The sequence below is a fragment of the Mustela nigripes genome, chromosome 11 (genome assembly GCF_022355385.1).
Source record: "Mustela nigripes isolate SB6536 chromosome 11, MUSNIG.SB6536, whole genome shotgun sequence".
NCBI lineage: Eukaryota > Metazoa > Chordata > Mammalia > Carnivora > Mustelidae > Mustela > Mustela nigripes.
This window is the reverse complement of record NC_081567.1, coordinates 29,413,241-29,430,442: the sequence shown is the minus strand read 5'-3', so window position 1 is coordinate 29,430,442 and position 17,202 is coordinate 29,413,241. Positions and strand designations below refer to the sequence as shown.

Sequence of the window (17,202 nt, the reverse complement as noted above, 5' to 3'; positions counted from 1 at the left end):
AATTTTTTGATTGACCTAGAACTGATGTCACATACAGTTCGCCTGTTTCACGGGCACGGCATACTTGCAGTATATTCACCAAGACGTGCTCCCATCACTACTCTGAAACTCCGGAACGTGTTCTTTACCCCGAAAAGAAATCCTTAACCCATTATAGACCACTTCCCACCCATGGCAGCTACGGAACTACTTTCTGGTCTGTGGATTTGCCAGTTCTGGACATCAAATATACCCCCTCCCCCCATATCGGAAAACAGGATGCTCTGGGGAGCCTTCTGTAAGCAGAAGCAGTGTCAGGTGCAGAGCTCACCCTGCCTTCTAGAAGTTTGTGTCGTGCCCATTGACATTCACAGCAGATCTGCATTTGTACAGCAACAGCTTTTTTTTTTTTTTTTAAGGGAAGACCTATGGATTTCTTCTACTTAGCAAAAACAGGTGGTAATTTAAATCTTTTGTGGACGCGAAGTGGCATAATGAAAACTTGGGGAAAGCGGGGGTACCTGTGAACAGAAACGTCCTGTGTGTGGACTCTGGCCTCTGGTGTTTTCACTTAGTGCAATGTTCCCAAGGTTTACCCTTGCAGTGACATGTATCAGTACTTTAATTCCTTCAACAGTTTTTTAAAAAGTTTTTAATTGTGGTAAAATATAACAAATTGACCTTAAAGCATCTTGAAATGTACAAATGGATGGTATTAAATACTTTGCATCGTGTCACCTCCCCCACGGTGCCTCTCCAGACTGAATCCTCCCAGAGTGGAACTCTGTAATGCCCCACTCTTCCTCCAGTCGGTGGAGACCACCTTTCCTCTTTCCAGCTCGGTGAGTCTGACTGCTGCAGGTACCTCATGTAAGCACACCCCTGTACCATTTGTCTTTTTGGACTGCGGCTGGCCTCTTGCCCCGAGCTCAGCATCCCCCAGGGTCATCTGTGCTGTAGAGTGTTAGGCTTAATAACTTCCTTCTTACACTGGATGTGTAGACCGTGTTTTGCTCATCCATTCGTCCATTGGCGGACACTTGGGTTGTTTCCATGTTTGGGCTCTTGTGAATAAGACTGTGGTAAACATACGAGTTCTCTTGGTTGCATTTTTTAAAATAACACGCTTGTGCTCATGTATTTTTAATTTATAAGGAAATGGGAAGTAGAAAATCCATGGTCACCTCTAGAATTTAAATGTTTGTGGTTTCTGAGTGTCTCTGCTGGTATGGGGCACTGGCATGAGGGGAAAAAACCATCTTAGGGAATAGCATCCTTAATTTGTCTGAAGCTTCCTCAGGCCTTCCCTCTGGAGTCAGGAATCCTGTCAGTCTCTGCCAGGCCAGAGTGATGGGGTTACAGGGAGAGGGGCTGGAGTTCTGTGGGGTGGTGTGATGTGGGGTTAAGATGTGCCTCCCCTGCTTGCAGATGGGGAAGGAGAATGAAATATGTTAGTGCTTGTGATGCGCTTACAGTAGTGCGGGGCCCTCCGTAGGCATCCCTGCCGGTTACACCTGCTGTGAAGTTACTGATGTGTCTTCCCTTCTTGCATAGTTGGCCGTCCATGAGTAGAGAGTGGGAGTGGGTGTCTGCACTCCTTTGAGAGAATATAAACTTTCTAGAAATACAGTGGCTTAGCCTACGACCTGCTGGCTGGGTTGGGATTTATTCCGTCCATGTTCCTGTGTCTTAATTGTCTCAGGTCTAGTGCATCTACCACAGGGGTGTGAAACTACAAAAATGGATTTTTTTCCCCCTGCAATGGACATGTGTTACTTTTACAATTTGAGAAAACAAAGTTATTGAAGAAACGGAGAGAAAACACAGAACAAGACCAAGAGCCATGCTAAAGGTGCCTTGTCAGTTAGACGGCTTCTCCAGTAGGAGTGGCCAATGTTGGCTGACCAAAAGTCTTGGTAAGTTGGTACATTCAGATTCAAAGACGTGTTGGCCAGCCAGGCAGGAAGTATTGAGAATCTGACTTGTGCCCCATCTGATTTTGAACATATTGTGTGTTGAGAGAAACAAGATGGAAACTTGAAGGAGCTTCTAGTCTAGGTGGACAGACAAGACACACACCCTTGCCACATCCAAAGCCTGCTTTTGGCGGCCCTGCTGGCTGCTTCACCTGCCTCCTTAGATCCTCCCCTGGTACCCTGCAGGGTGGATGTGATGATCCCGTTTACCGGCCAGAAGGCCTGGCTTCGGTCAGCTAAGTTCCTTGCAGGAAGTGGCCAGGTTGGGGTCGGAAACCAGCTGTATCTGACCACAGCTTCTGGGCCATTTGCTCTGTTATGTCTCTCTTCGCTGTACTGGTGTGTTCCCTTCCTAAGTGCATAAGATGGAATGGCTTAGGATACGACACTAAGTCCTAGGATTGAGGCAATTCAAAGAAATTGTCCACATGGGCTTTTGAAATTCCAGGAGTTCCTGCTAAAGACCATGTTGTGCAGTGATTACCCAAGGATGCTTCCATCCCCATGAATCCAAGCTTTACAGGTAACCCATTTCTGCCTTTGAAGTACGTAGCCATGCTGTTTTAAGAACAAATTGCAGAAGTCATACGTGATTGTTTGAAATAAGATGATTTAAAGTCTTAGAATGAAAGTACTGATTGCTCTCTACTGCCCCTACAGCCAGGTTTCCAAGGTCGACATCTTGGGTGTGCCCTTTGTCCTTGCTAGGATAACCAGGGGTGCACCTCGGTGGGGTCTTTCCGAGCTGTTCCTTCTACCAAAACAGAACCATCCGTATTTCTGTGACTCAGTTAATGCTTGAACGTCAACACATTTGCATTTTAAAATGAGCAATTTTAAAAGCTTTGGAACCTTCCATGTCACCTTGCCTCATTGCTGACAAGCGGTCTCCAGATGAACCTCCACAGAGGACGGTCTGGCCCAAAGCTCCATTGAGCCAGCACTCACACCACTTAGATCAGGGCGAGAACTCATTGTGTCTGGCCTGCCTAGCTGCGTGTTTCACTCCAGCAGAAGTGGTTTCCACTGTCAAACTGCTTTTCACTTAAGGGGAGGAAACACAACTCTCACATTTCTGTCCGAGCCTCTGCTGGACTCCACCACGTGAGCGGGTGAAAATGTGCTTGGCGAAGGGTGTGAAGACAGTTCTGGTTCCTGCCGCCGTCGTCCCCAGCTGTCCCCGTGCGTATGATATATATTTAGATGATCTCTCGGAAAAGAGCCGCGGCTTCTGAACAGGTGAGCATCTTTCTCTGGAAAGACCTATGCGAGAGAGGAGCTTCTGCTGAAGACCTTTCTGCCTTGAAAGAAAAGGCACCCTATTTTTAATGCTCGGAGTGAGAATATAAAACACTTGAGCCTTTTCTCTCGTTGAATCTTTGTAGGAGGTACCCTCCCCATTTTACAGAGGAAGAGACGGAGACTCATAGCAATGAAGTCCTAAGTCTAAGGTCTCGCTCTCCTTGGTGGCAGAGCCAAGATTTGAACCTAGGGCTGCCCTGTGTGTCTGTCCACTCTCCTGATCACACATCATTCCTCGTCTGATACTAGAAACAATAGCCCTCTCAGTCCCTTGGCTCCTGGTCCATATGTTGAGGGTGCAGAGGACTCTGTCCTCTTTTGATAGATCTTGTTGGCATGGCCATCCCATACGTGGCTGTTCTTTGAATAACATTCTCTTGGCTTGAGTATCACCACACAAGCCCCTTGCCTCATTTTTTTTTTTCTTTCTTTTTTTTCTTTCTTAAACCAGTGAATCCTGTCTGTGAGGTGGGTAGGTTTTTATCAAGTGTTTGAAGAATTTGGTTTCGAGTTCTGGAGAGCTGGAAATTACAGTATTCTTACACCATGAGGCAAACAACAGTGTCCCGGGGGGGGGGGTGTGGTTGCATGTAAGATAATAGGTCTCCTTGCGAGTTTTGGCACAGGGTCTTGGAATTCTGACATTGTAGGAATTGGTGCTGTGTCGGTGAGGTGGCCCTGTGGGGCAGGGAGGCACGTGGTGAGTGGGGAACGCTGTGGGAGCTTGACACCAGGGAGAATTTGGTCTGTATAACCTGGTCCATCATTTACAGTGTTAAAGGAAAAAAAAAAAAAGGCAAGAAAGAAACCCACCCAAACCCCTCTTTTCTCATCTCTGAAATGGAATTTGGTGCAGTGGTGTTTTGAGCCTTAAATGGCTCTCCCTCCTCTGGGAGGTGGGGTGTCATTAGGGCTCAGTTCTCAGGAGCCCGTTCAGCTCCTGATGGCTGCCACACAGGTGTTCTGGGCTGCAGCCTGTGACTGTGACCGCACTGTACGGTTCCCTGCTCCCGCATGGAGCCACCATTCCTTCTCAGTGCACCATTGCCTGTCTGTCGATGCCACCTTCTTCCCCAAGGACTGTGTCCCGGAATCTTGTTAGAGACTCTATATTAGATAAAGGGTTTTTTTGTTTGTTTGTTTGTTTTGGTTTTTTTTGCTTTTGGTGACCTTCTCCCCACAAGAGTGAAAGTAGCTGAATAGCAGCTGTGGTCATCGGTTGCCTCATCGCTGGAAAACCATAACATGTTGAGTGCCAAAGGGAGCCAGCCCGCCATGGAAGCTCCCTGAGAGATTCCAGAAGCTTGCTGCGCAGGGGGCACCAGTGTGGTGATGCTGGAGTGGGGTGGGGGCTGGTGGCAGTGCCCCTGTCTCCTGTCTGAGTCGCAGCCCTGGGGCAGGGAGAAGAGCACTGTCCCCTCCCAACACGCCCCCCTCCCCCGGGCCACCATCTGGCCCGAGTTCTCCTTAGCTTTTGGACCCCCTGAATTCCTGCCGGACCAAGATCTGAGCAGGGAAGTGAGGGATTCTCCATTACTCAGCCGCTGACGCTGATGGGGACGTTGTTCTAATTCTGTCACTTGATAGCTGTCTGCCCTTGAGCAACTCAGGAAACCCCCTGGGAAGTCAGTTTTGGGGGCTATCACTCTGTCCCTCGCACGTGTATTGTGAGGACAGGAAATACTGCAGTGGAGCTTGAGTCCCGTGCCGGGCTGGTAAGCACCGCGCTTGGCTGGTGAGTGCCCCTCGTCCAGCATTTACTCCTGGCCACACCGGGACGTGCACTGGGCCACGTGTTGGCCTGCGTCGGGTGGCTCATCCCACAGCTCGTGGAGGTTGGCCTGTTACTATTTTACAACAGGAGGAGATTCTGCTTCCAAAGGATGGGTGATCTCACCCAGTCCTGCTGTTTCCTCATCGCTGCCCCCGTGACTGCTAACTTGATAGCCCCAACTCCCCTCTCCCTGGAGCTCAGGCTCCCATGCTGCTGTGTTCTGGCTGCTTTTCCTCAGACGGTTGTGTCAAACCTCCCTTGTCTGCAAACCAGACTCACTCCCTTCTCCCTGTCACACCGCCCCTTCCCCAGCTCAGTACAATGGTAGCTGTGCTCTTTGAGGTTCCCGAGACCAAAATTATTGGCGTCAGTGTGACTCCTGTCTTTACCCTATTCCCACATCAAATACATTAGCATCTTTTACACACCTGGGGGGTACTCTAGCTGGAGGTCGTCTGCTAACTGCACTCCTTGCAAAGAATGGGCAGTTCTTCGGTGAGGGGAGAGCTGAGCCGTGCCCCCTGCCCGTAGCCACTACTACACACGCCCTCTCCGTTTCCCTGCTTACGCTGCCTTCATGCGACTGGTAGAATGATTTTTCAGAAAAGGTCTGGTCATCTTGCCTTTTGTTCTGAACCTTTCAGGGGCTTCCTGTTTTGCTCAGAATAAAATATCCTAGCCTCCCACCCCCTGCCACGGTCTCAGTTCTCTTATATCCATTGTCCTTCAGCCTCGTGGCTTCCTTGCTATTTCCAGAGCACCCCAGGGCCTTTGTACTCGCTCTTCCCAGGAATGCAGTCCTTCAGCGCTTGCATGGCTCTCACCACCACTTTATTCCGGTCTCGGCTCAAATGACATCTCCTTTGTGAACCTTTCCTTGCATTAATTAGCACTCACACACCCTCAGTGCTCATGTTTTCACCGCCCCTGTTAGCACTTCTCACAGCCTGCTCGACTCCACTCAAGGGTGAACTCCATGTTGGCTTTCACAGTTTCCCCGCTTAGTACACCCCTCTCTGTGGTGCCTAGTGCCTGGTGTAGAACGAATCTTCAGTTGCTAGTTGTTGCGTGAATAAATAAAGACCCATTCAAGGTCACTCACGGGGGAGCGATGCAGCCAGACTTGGCACTGGGTCTGATTGCAGAGCCCACGCTGCCTTCTCGAGCGTGCTTTCCCCTTGCCACAGCCGGCACATGGAACATTCTGGACGCTGTTATTATGAAGAGTGTTTCCTTGGCTGGAACAACTGTGGATCCCTGCTGTCTGGTAGGGGTCATTGTCACTGCACCCGGGAGGGACCTTTCTTCTTTAGAACCTTTGGGTGTCCCAGATTTCCCCTCCCGCCAGACCAGGGCTGCCGTTCCAGGACCTGGCACACTGCCTTGTGCCGTCAGGACGTTCAAGGGAGCCATCTCGGAACTCAGAGTGGTTCTTTATCTTCTTTAGCCACCGGTGTCTCTCTCACACTGTTTGCATCTAGGGTCATGCTAAGCTTGTTGAAATTGAAAGCAAAACAGTAACCTTATCATACTGTTTGCCCTGCTGCTCTCCATGGTCTTGGAAGTTTTGCTTAAACTAATTTAGGCAGAAAACCCCATGTGTTCTCTGGTGCCTGCCTGTTAGACCAGCACAGTGTCTGCTGCTTTCGGATGACTTATCTCAGACACCCCCCAACAGTAATGGCCGGCTGCAGGGAGGGGAAAAACTGTGTCATGCTCGCTAAGTTTAAGTGACCTGCTAACGCAGCTCACAAACCCACAGCTTTTCTGGAACACGAAAAATAGTTCTGATTGAAAGTAAGTGTTTCTGTGCTCCCACCAAACACAGTTTCGGTGTCTGTTTGGATTAGAAAAGAGAAGGCCTCCTGGTTGGACCAAATTTTTCCATTTGGAGTCTAAGCTACACAAAGGTCATAGACCTCTTGCCCTCCGGCCTGGGCTTGAGACAGCCAGACGGAGTCGTGGACGGAGGCTGCAGTGAGATGGTGCCTTTGAAGAGGCACGGTGACTTCTCCTGTGCTGGGTCCCCTGAAGGGCTGTCGCCGTTGAGTCTCCGTGAGCTCCCGCTGTCCGCGGACGTCGCTCTCAGGTTTTGTCCAGCACGTTAAACATGGCTCTTCCTTTCGCGTTTGGGCCTGTCTCTGCACTTGGGCTTTTTCAGTACAATTTCAGTTCCTTATCTGAAATGGAGATACCCAGCCCTGTAGATGGAAGCTTCTGTCTTATTGGGTCCTGCCCGCTGCCCTTGGCTCGTGGGCCTTGACCGGGGCAGGCTGTGGAGGTGCGGATGCCGGCTGGTAACTCCGATCACGGGCCAGAAATGTCCGCGACGGGACTGTAGGCTGAACTCTGCCCCGTGGACCAGTTTTCAAGCCTGGCGTTCTTGAACTCAGGAGCGGCTATAGCTGATAGGAACACGGAGCTGTGTGTTCCTCTTGGCCGAGTAAGTCGGCGTTCTCTGCATTTCAGACCAGTAGATCCCTCACAGGAGACGTGCGTCTTTAAAGCCCCCATCACCGCCTTCCGCTGGACCCATCGCAAGTGTTTGTGTTGGCTGTGGAGACTGGACTTTGCGAATTCAACCACAGCTGACCCTCGCCCCATGGAGGGCTTGGTTGGGGGATGTGCACAAAGTGTGGAATGGGGGTGTAACGTGCCGTTTTTGGCTCTCAAACAACTGGATGTCACTTGGGCTTTGACTGCGTTGCCTTCCTTGAACACTCAGATGTTCCGCTGTTCCCACGGCAGGTGAAATCTTTCTGGCTGAAAAATTGAGACGCGGTGCTTGTAACATTTCAACTAATGAGATGACCGGCCTCTCCTGCCTCACCACGTGCTTGCCTTGCCAGTGGAGAGGTGGAAGGTGTCTGACCAATTAAATGGCTCCTTTCAGTTTCCTAATAAGCCTTACGCCATGGAGATAGTTCGGCCAAGTGCACCTCTGCGTTGTCCTTTCCATAAGCGTCATCCGCGCAGAACCGTGCCCTTGTCCTAGCAACTCCAGGGCCTGAGTCCGGGGCCCACCCGCAGTGCTCCCTGGGGAAGTACCCGTCGGATGATTAAAGGTACTGTGTTGTTAGTCTTCTGCCGTGTAACAAATGACCCCCAACTTCAGCCGCTTGAAACCACAAACACCGACTGGCTTCCGTTTGTGAGGGGGAGGAATCCCGGGGGCGCTCGGCTGCATGCTCTGACTCTGGGTCCCTGCCAGAGCTGTGGTTATGCACCCAAGGCTTGGTGGGGGAGGGTCTGTGATCACTTGGGGGGCTGCTGGCAGACCCCAGACTGGGTGGATACATCGTGGGTCTCTCCATAAGGCTGCTCCCGAGATGGCAGCTGGCTGTGCTCACAGAGTGGGTGCGGGCCCCAAGACAGAGGCTTGTAAACTTGACCTTAGACGCGACGACTCATTTGCGGTGAGTCCAGCCCATGCTCACCGGGATCACTGGGAGCCGTCGGAGAGGCCGCCTTCCGGGGTGGTGGGGGAAGCCTGGTACAGCTGGGGTTCGTTACTTAGCATTTTATACACGGGATGGAAGTTTCTGGCCTGCTTGTTAAAGCTGTGCGAACTGAACCCGGGCAACAGGAGGTCACATAGTTGGGGGCGAAGGTCGGCTGGTTAGTTTCTAAGAGACCTTTTATAAATTCATGATTGTCTGGGGTCTGTTCCCTCGTCTTGAAGGTTAAAAAGCTTCCTCACGCATCCGCCTCCTTCGGCGCTGGACTCTGTGGCCCTCTCTTAGAGGCGCCTCCAGAGGGCCTGCTGTCTGAGGGGCGAGGGCCCGCGGCTGGCTTTCAGACCGCGAGCAGTGCAGACGTGAAGCAGGTTAGATGGCCGTGTCTTGCCGATCAGCAGGATCTCCTGGTGGAGGAAGGCCGCCTCGCTCAGGCACAGGTCAGGTCATTGGGAGCGCACCGGCCGGCAGGCCCTGCTCTGCACACACCTGTCACGCCTTGGATGTGTCCTAGCGCCGGGCTTCTCGAGTCAGCCTCACACAGCTTCGTGCTGGGGTGTCTGCCCTGCCTTGGCGGGCACTGCTGCTGTCCGGCCAAACTTTTCTAAGTGCAGCCTCCTGTCAGATTCTGTTTTCCTACTTAGAATCCAGTGCGATGTTCTGTTGTTGAAATCCAGCGCTGGCGCGTCGCCTTGCCATGGAAGACCCGATGCTCCCAGCCGCCACACCTCTGCTGTGTCCCTCTCCCCGCAAGCAGCTGCTTCCAGCCTTGGAACAGGTGGTTCTGGGAGCTCTCTTGATGTTTCTGAACAGTATTGTCTGCTGCTGCTTGTTCTTTGCTCCGCTGGATGTGTTCTCCATTGATTTCTGGCTGTGGACCTTGAGGGATCGCTTTTCTGTCCCTCCAACCCTCAGCATAGGCACACCATCATTTTGGTTTGATTCCTGGGCCATGAATATATTGCTAGGACTCGGAAAATGCCCTCCAGCTGAGCTGGGAGGTGTGTGAACACTATTTTCACACAACTTTTAAATTTCTTTTGAGTTAATATTTGAAAAATCCATTTTGGTTCATGTTGTATGAACTCATTAATAACTCAAATGCAGGTGCTCTCTCACGGAAATCTCTGTTAAAAACAGGGCACCCGTCCATTCAATCCTGAAACAACCTCTCCTGTAGTCCTAGGACCACTGGGACTGGAGGAGGTCTGGCTGCTCCACAGGCTGGTTCCTCTGGTTCGTGGCTCCCACTGCTGCTCCTTTATTTCGAGAAAGTTCTTGGGCTCTGTAGTCCCCCCTTCTGGAGTGCACGATCTGCACAAGGTTGTGCCACACCCCACCTCTCTTCGAATCCAGTGTGTTCTGTCACCCCAAAGAGCAGCCCTGTCCCCATGAGGTCTCTCCCCCTTCCCGGTTCTTGGAAACCAATACGTGTTGTTGACACTGCACACGAATGGGGTCCCACTGTCTGTGGCCTCTTGAGGCTGTTGTGGCATCTTCCCCTTCGCAGTATGCTTTCCGGGCGCAGCCGTGTTATGGCAGGGCTCCGTGCTTTGGTCCTTTTATGGCCGAGTTCTAGTGCATGGTAGGGACAGACTGCAGCGTGCTGACCTGTCCATCATCTGTGATGGCCGTGTGGGTAGTGTCCACTTTTTGGTTGTTATTAGCAATCTTCTCACTTTTGTGTTGTATCCTCTATTTCTTAGAACATCTGTTTTTTCTTAGATTTCTTCTGTTTTGTTTGGGGGCAGGTGAAGATTTTGGAAAGTTTGCACGTCTGAGGATGTTTTCACCTTCTTAGCACTGGGCTTAGCTTGGTACAGAATTCGAGGTTGGAAATACTTCCCCTCCTGATGATGACAGGATCACTTCGTTGTTTTCTAGTGTATGGCGGTGGTGTTCAGAGACCCCGTGTCCTTTCTGGTTGTCCTTTGTGAAAGGGCTCCTCCGCGTGCCCCTTGTCACTCATGTTCGGACACTCCCCTGCGAGGCCTGAGCGTGGCTCCCCCGCTGCGCCATGCGCTCGGCAAGTTCCTCTGTCTCCACACTCCTGTCTCTAAGTCCTGGGGCATTTTCTTGAATTAAGTTTCTGATTTCCTTGTCTGTTAACTCCCCGCCTCCCCCATTTCTTGGGTTCTTCTGAAATGATAACTCTCCATTTACCTTTTTTGTTTTCCGTCTTGTTATCCGTTGGCTCTCTTTTCTGGAGATTTTCTTACCTTCTCTCCTTTGTATCCAGTGTTCCATTTCCTCTATCACAGTTTTGCTTTGCAGAAGAGGTTTTTTTTTTTCTTTACCCTCTCTGTGTGTCCTCCTTTTTCTTCTTTTTAAATACCTCTCTGTACCTTTTTCAACTCCACCATCTTCTTGCTCTGGGATTATTACCGATCGTTTGCTTTTCGAGTGTTCTTTTTCCCTAACTTGGGTCTTTTTCTTAGAAGTTGTTTTCCTCTGTCTTTCCTCCATCGATTCTGGTCCCTGTTTCCCACCTTAAGAGCTCATCGCAGCTGTGAGGTGCTTTCCTGCCAGTCACGCAGAGCTAGGCGTGGGACACTAAGAAGCTGATGTCAGGCTGTGCTCAGCTCCTGGTGGGGCAAGCCGGCTCTGCCATTTCACTGGAGAGCGCCTATGGGTCCCTTTGGGCCTTTTTCTTAAGCCTCTTACCTTTCCAGGACCACATTTTTCACACCCTGCTTAGAGGTAGGTGTGTGCTGATGGACGGCTGCTCTGGGCATTGGCGAAGCATGCTGGTTCAGCAGTCTTGTTTCCTGTTTCCCGTCGGGTACCCAGACCTCAGCTCGGTCCAGTGCTGCAGGTTTACTTTCTCCGGGGAATAAACCCCTTGTTTCCTGCAGATGGCTTCTCAAACAGACTCTGTATCTCTTCACTTTGAGCACCATGTGTATCCCCACGTCTAGAAGTGTCTCGTATCTACCGTTTTCAAGTTGTCACACGTTAATCAGACGGAATGTTGCTGCGGCCCCACTGGAGCCGAGAAGGAAGCTTTCGCAGGCCTGTCACGCGCCTTTTACCAGTGATCCGCCTGCTTCTCAGCTTCTAGAATTTTGTTGTCTCGTTTCCTCTCTCATTTCTTGTTTTTCTCAAGGGTGATGCTACGAGAGTTTTAAAAGTGGGTATTTTAATGGGACTCTGAGAGGATGTGAAGATGAATTAATGTATCCAGGATGTCTGCTCTAACGGGAAGCCTTTGACATTTTCTCTTCATACCTATTTCGGGTTGTGGAGGGTTCCTGGGGCACAGTCCGCAGCCGTGCCTGCAGCCTTTGGGATTGCTGGGGTGGGAGCGTCTTCAGGTTGGTTCCAGCATCTTGGATGTCATCATTCAGGGCCGTGCTGCTTTTGGGCTTCGAGCTCATTGTGACCTGATGGAGGCTTAGCGGAGGGAGCTGACAGCAGAGCTGCAGGACCCCCATTTCTGCTCAGCCTTGGCCCACTTGCCCGTTCTCTCCAGGCCCTCAACTCCCTGTTGCGGGAGGGCCGGCCTTCATGACCATCTGCTCACGCTCTGGGGGGCATCTGGGACTTTGCTCTCCCGGAACACACAGGGAATGGAATCTGCTTAGTTGATGCTTGTTTTTGGACTGGGGGCTAATCCCTCTTCCAGATACATGCCACTGGGGGACTTCCTTCCTGCCTGTGTTCCCCTGATTTTCTTGGAATTCGCCTGCTCACTCCCGGTCCTAACTTCCTGCTCTTCCCCACGAAGTGAGCATGTGTGGATGTGTCCCTGAAAGGAGGAAGAACCACCCACTGGTGTCTACTGTGCTAATAATTCCCACATTGATCTGGGAGCCAGTCTCTTGTTAGGATGTCCTTGTGTTATCATTATGCATTGATTTTAGAGTTTCTCCCGAAGCTGCCTAGCTTCCGCTCACAGTATGGTTTATAAATGGCAGTTCTTAGCGGTTCTACCCGAACTTTGACCCCCCTCTGCCATTGACGTCTGCTGTGGACAGACGATGCTGCTCTGGGGAACTTTCTCGTTAGAAAGAAAGAAATTGAACCACTGCAAAAGATGGAAGCGTAGGCTCTTCTGTTAATGTGTCGTCTGTTGTGCCCTGGAACGGGAAGTAGTAACAAGATTATTCCCCAGACTCACGTGCATCTGTCTCTGTGACCGTTCTTCCATTTGTAAATACAGTTTATTATTCACTTCGTTGTACTCGGGTGAAAATGTAGCAGAATTGAAGTCATTAGTAGCATGATCGCTGGGCTCACACCCCCTGCTCTCCCCGCTGCCCTAAAAAGAGCTTTTCTCATTGGAGAAGCCATTTGGCAAGAAGAAAAAAAAATTTTTTTTACTGGGAGAATAACTTCCAATGACTGCTAAAACATTTACGGGGTTTCCTTCTTTCTTTCCCTAAAGTTGTGCCGAATCTTTGGAGCGTTGATGGCGAAGTTACAGTCACCGAGCAGAAGCCAGGCGAAGTGGCAGAGGAGCTGGCGAGCTCCTATGAGAGAAAGCTCATCGAGGTAAGGCTGGCGCCGGCCGGTGTACATTTGCTCCCAGGGTCGGCTGCCTTCAGGACGTTGTGGGAACAGGTCCAGCCCGTTCCGCAGATGTTAGCAGTAGAATCAGACACTAGTCCTCTTGCACCACCAACGAGACAAAACACAACCAGGTAAAAAACATTAAACTTGGTGAAGAAAACTAAGAGCTGGTTCTTCAGAAAAATATTAAATTAGAGACTTCCGGTGCCTATGGCAGGGAAATAGAGAAAACACAAACATGTCATGTTAAACAGAGGAAAACAAACGCGCTCTTGGATTTGGAGGAGATGAAAAGCGGGAGAGGCTGTCGCAAACAGCTTCGATGCTGATGAAAGTACAAATATGGGTGACATGGGCTCTTTCCCAGGACAGTGTCTGTTTATCACAATTAATTGAGGGTGTGGCCTACTTACCTGGAGAGCATCCAGAAATGGGAAGGAAGTTATAAAAATAAAGCTGGTGCCCTGGGAGGTAGCAAACCTGAGTGGTTTCATAGTGGTTTCTAGAAAGTCTTTCAAGGTATGTACAAACAGCCCGTTGTTCTTTGTACCTCCCTTAAAGCCTTCTCTGTATCTTTACGTGTATCTGTGTCTCTGTATCTTGGTTTCAGTATGCATTACTTCAGAAGAACAAAAACTGCCAAAGAGCCTAGAAAAGGAACTGTGGACCAGTCTCACCTGGGCATCAGGGTATAAAAATTCTAGCAAGGTATTGCCCAGTCAAATCCAGTTATATATGAAAGGACCAATCCCCATGAAATAGGGATTAATTTAGGATTTCAGGGATGACTTAACGTTAGGAAATTCATCAAGTCAGCTCCGTGATAGATTAAAGGCTAAACGCCAGATAGAGATCTTGCTTGGTACCAAAGAGTCATTTGATAACATTCCTCATTCCTACCTAACAAAATACTTTTTACTGAAGTAGAACTGACACACAGCGTTGCATTACTTTTAAGCACACAGCATACTAATTTGATAGCTCCCTGATAAACATATTCTTGATAAAGGGGAGGGGCACCTCTTTGATAGGATAACGTGGTTTTTTTTTTTTTTAATCAGAAATCGTTAATTGCTGCCATACTCCGTGCTAAAGCTAGAAGGCTACATTTTCAGATAGGCAACTGATCGATAGAATATATATGTATACGTCAGTGTGTGTGTGTGTGTGTGTGTGTGTGTGTGTTGTGGTCACAGGTGTGGCATTCACGACGAATTGTGTATGTTTGTACACGTACGTGCAGGTGAGTGTCTACACTTGAGTCCTTTGTGAATATTCTGCAGTATATTTGATGTGTGGAATCAGAAACATCCCTGCCATTGCCATGGAGACATAGCTGACCTCAGGTTAGGTTTTAGAGGCCAGGCCCTTTGCAGCGGAGCCCCCTACGCTTGTTCCTGGTTCAGCCTCACAAGCTCACAAGCTTGCTGTCTGTTTCACTGGGTTCCTGGTTACCTCTAAAGAAGGGAGGTGAGAAACAATTTGAATTCTAACTCAAGGGAGCCCAAAGGGGCATGAGCTGGGGTTTGGTCTTAGCATAATAGGCAGATAGGGGATGAGTGACAAACCAGGATGGAAGGACCCGGGGGCTGTCCCCCATGCCGAACCTCACAGGCTTACCCAGTGGGGTCATTGATCGCAGTCGGCTGGTGCTGGTGCCAGGTGCTGGATCTACATTCCGTTCTCAGAACGCCTGCGTAGAGAGGGGAATGGGCCGTGTACCCTCAGGGTTGTGTCAGCCTGTGTGTCTCCCCTGGGACCTCTAGTCCCTGGAAGGCAGAGACCATGTCTTTTTTGGCTGGGTATACTCAGCTACCATTTCTTGGCAAATGGTAGATGCTAAGTAACCCTCGAGTGCAAGTATTTTCACGTTCCCTTAGGACAGGTTTGCGGAATGAATGCAGAGCTGATGAGCTCCCATGGCCAGGTGCTTGGTTATAAGGACTTGGTCAGGCTGCACATAGTTCGGAGGCTGGTACTCATGTCCTGGGGCTCCTGTGAGCATGCTGAGCCCTGGGTGGAGGGTGGGAGGGGCAGTGATCCACATGTAGGTTCCCCCAGGTAGGAAGCCGACGGGCTCATTAGCCACTCCGGTTCTGGAGGGCTCGAGAAGACTGACTTGCCCCTTGACCCACTGAGCAAAGCACCATAGTTCATTGGTTGGGTGGCAGGTGCGTCAGATGATCAGGTGCTTTTTGAGTTCCTGCTCTCTGCACGGGGAATGGCCAGGACAGAGGTCCTGCACAGGGAGAGTCGGCACATTCGAGGAACAGAAAGGAGACCTGCTAGGTCTGGAGCAGAGCAGGTGGGGAGAGCGGTAGCTCTGTGGCTGCTGGGACGTGGGTGGGCCAGATGATGGTGCCTCGGAGGCTGTGTAATGGCTGTGCCACCGCCCTCTTTGATCGTGACAGAGTCTCAACCATCTCCCTACAGACTTGAGTGACGCAGGGAGGATGGTGGCGTGATGCGAAGTGACTGTCCTATCCCCGTGCATTGGTGGTGGTGTTAGCTGTCACGTCAGAGGGAGTGGTGGTTGGGGTGTAAGGATCTCTCCTGTTCGCCTTCCTGTCTGGTCCTCCGGGACCCCCTTTCCCAGTAGTAGAGTGGGTGGCTGTCGTCCAGGAGCTGAGTGAGATGGGAGCCCGAAGCAGAGGTGTTCTTTGGCATTTACTGCCCCGGGCTGATTTTTCATTGCTTCCTGATAGCAGAGTGAGTGGCCAGTGATCTTTCCTCTGGGACTGTTATTAGCATCTCATTATCCCGAGACCTGTGTGGAACACTTCAGGTTGGCAGTAATCAGGCGCTTTCCAATGTTCTTTGTGAGGCTTATCTGTCATTTAGTCAATGGTTGGTTTTTACCAAGGGCTTCTAACACCATTGGCTGGAGTAATGAAAGCCTGTGGGGGAAGCATTGATGCACTTCCTTCCGTAGCAGAAGGGCAGAAGAAGAGGCATTGCATTTTATGTCATAGGACTATTCAAAGAACCCCAATAGTAAATTATTCTTTTGTGATTCATCCCAATGAAGACGGAGTTCCTGAACATTCTTTCTCTAGATGCCTCTCAGAGCCCTAAAACCACCTCATGTACCTGCACACACACAGGCTACACACGCCACGTGAGTGTTCAGTGACCTGACCCCTAGACCCCCGACGGCTCGGTGCCCAGAGTCAACAGGATGTAAGCCATCCTGTAGTGGCTGGAGAGCGTCGGGGACCAAGGACTGGAGGTGGAGAGATTGTTCTTGACGCCCTATGATGGTTCACTTTTGAAAAAGAGAAGGAAAGAGTAGTGCTGGTGGTGGAGGTGCATCTGGCAATAGCCACTGTGTTGGGGCAGCCAGCGGTCAGGTGCACACCCGTTTCCAGGCCTTGCACTCGGGCTTCCACGTGGATCAGCTCACGTGGTGCTCAGCAGACTTTCTCAAGGAGGGTGCCGTTGCCAGATGGAACTTTGAGAAACTGAGTAAAGTGCCCAAGATTTCTCGGCTTGGGTAGGAAGCAGGCAGGGCTGGATTTGATTCGCCCAGGCTGTCCAGCAGCATAGCACGAACCTGTATTCTGTCTGCCGGCTCTGGAAGGCCACGCTCATGGGAGACATCAAAGGTGGACCTGGCAGAGAAGAGACCAGCCCTGGTCACGGTGGAGGGCAGAGGCGCAAGGAGGAAACCCAGCAGAGAAGAGGGAGGCTGCGGCCGGGCAGAGGCCAGCAGCGCCGGGAGGGGCACACGCCACGCTCTGAGTTACAGCAGAAGGGAATCAGCTCCCAGAGGCCGGAATTACCCGCTTCTGAAACAACCGTAGTAGAATGCCAGGCTGGGAGCTCCTCGAGGGAACTGTAGATGATAACTTTTTAATTGTGTGTTAATTGCCTAGCACAGTTCCAGCATCCAGTAGGCGCTCAATAAATATTGAACAGAACGACCGTCTCCTGAGAGGTTCAGCTCTTCAGTGTCATGTTTAATCGAGTGGCAGATGGGACTTGGGAAGTCCCGGACGGAGCATGCGTAGTACAGGGCCCCGTAGCTCAGGGTGGAGGGCTCAGGGTGGGGGTTCGCTGGGTTCCTCAGAGGAGGCCGGCTCTTCGAACACTCAGTTTCAGGAGGAGTTTTAGCCCGGAGAGTCTGGAGAGCACCACGAGGGACTGATGGTCAGTTCCAACAACTTGCGCATGTGTTTATGGAGGACCTTCTAAGTTAGCCCAG

General features: G+C 50.8%; 1 protein-coding gene across 3 annotated transcripts in view; it reads left to right on the top strand.

Moving 5' to 3' along the window:
- Window positions 1-17,202, top strand: part of SNX29 (sorting nexin 29) — a 475,893-nt gene that overhangs the window by 232,955 nt on the left and 225,736 nt on the right. For all 3 annotated transcript variants that reach the window (XM_059415299.1, XM_059415297.1, XM_059415298.1), the window contains exon 15: window positions 12,874-12,980. In XM_059415299.1, coding sequence (XP_059271282.1) covers window positions 12,874-12,980 — 107 coding nt within the window. The remainder of the gene's footprint in view (window positions 1-12,873; window positions 12,981-17,202) is intronic.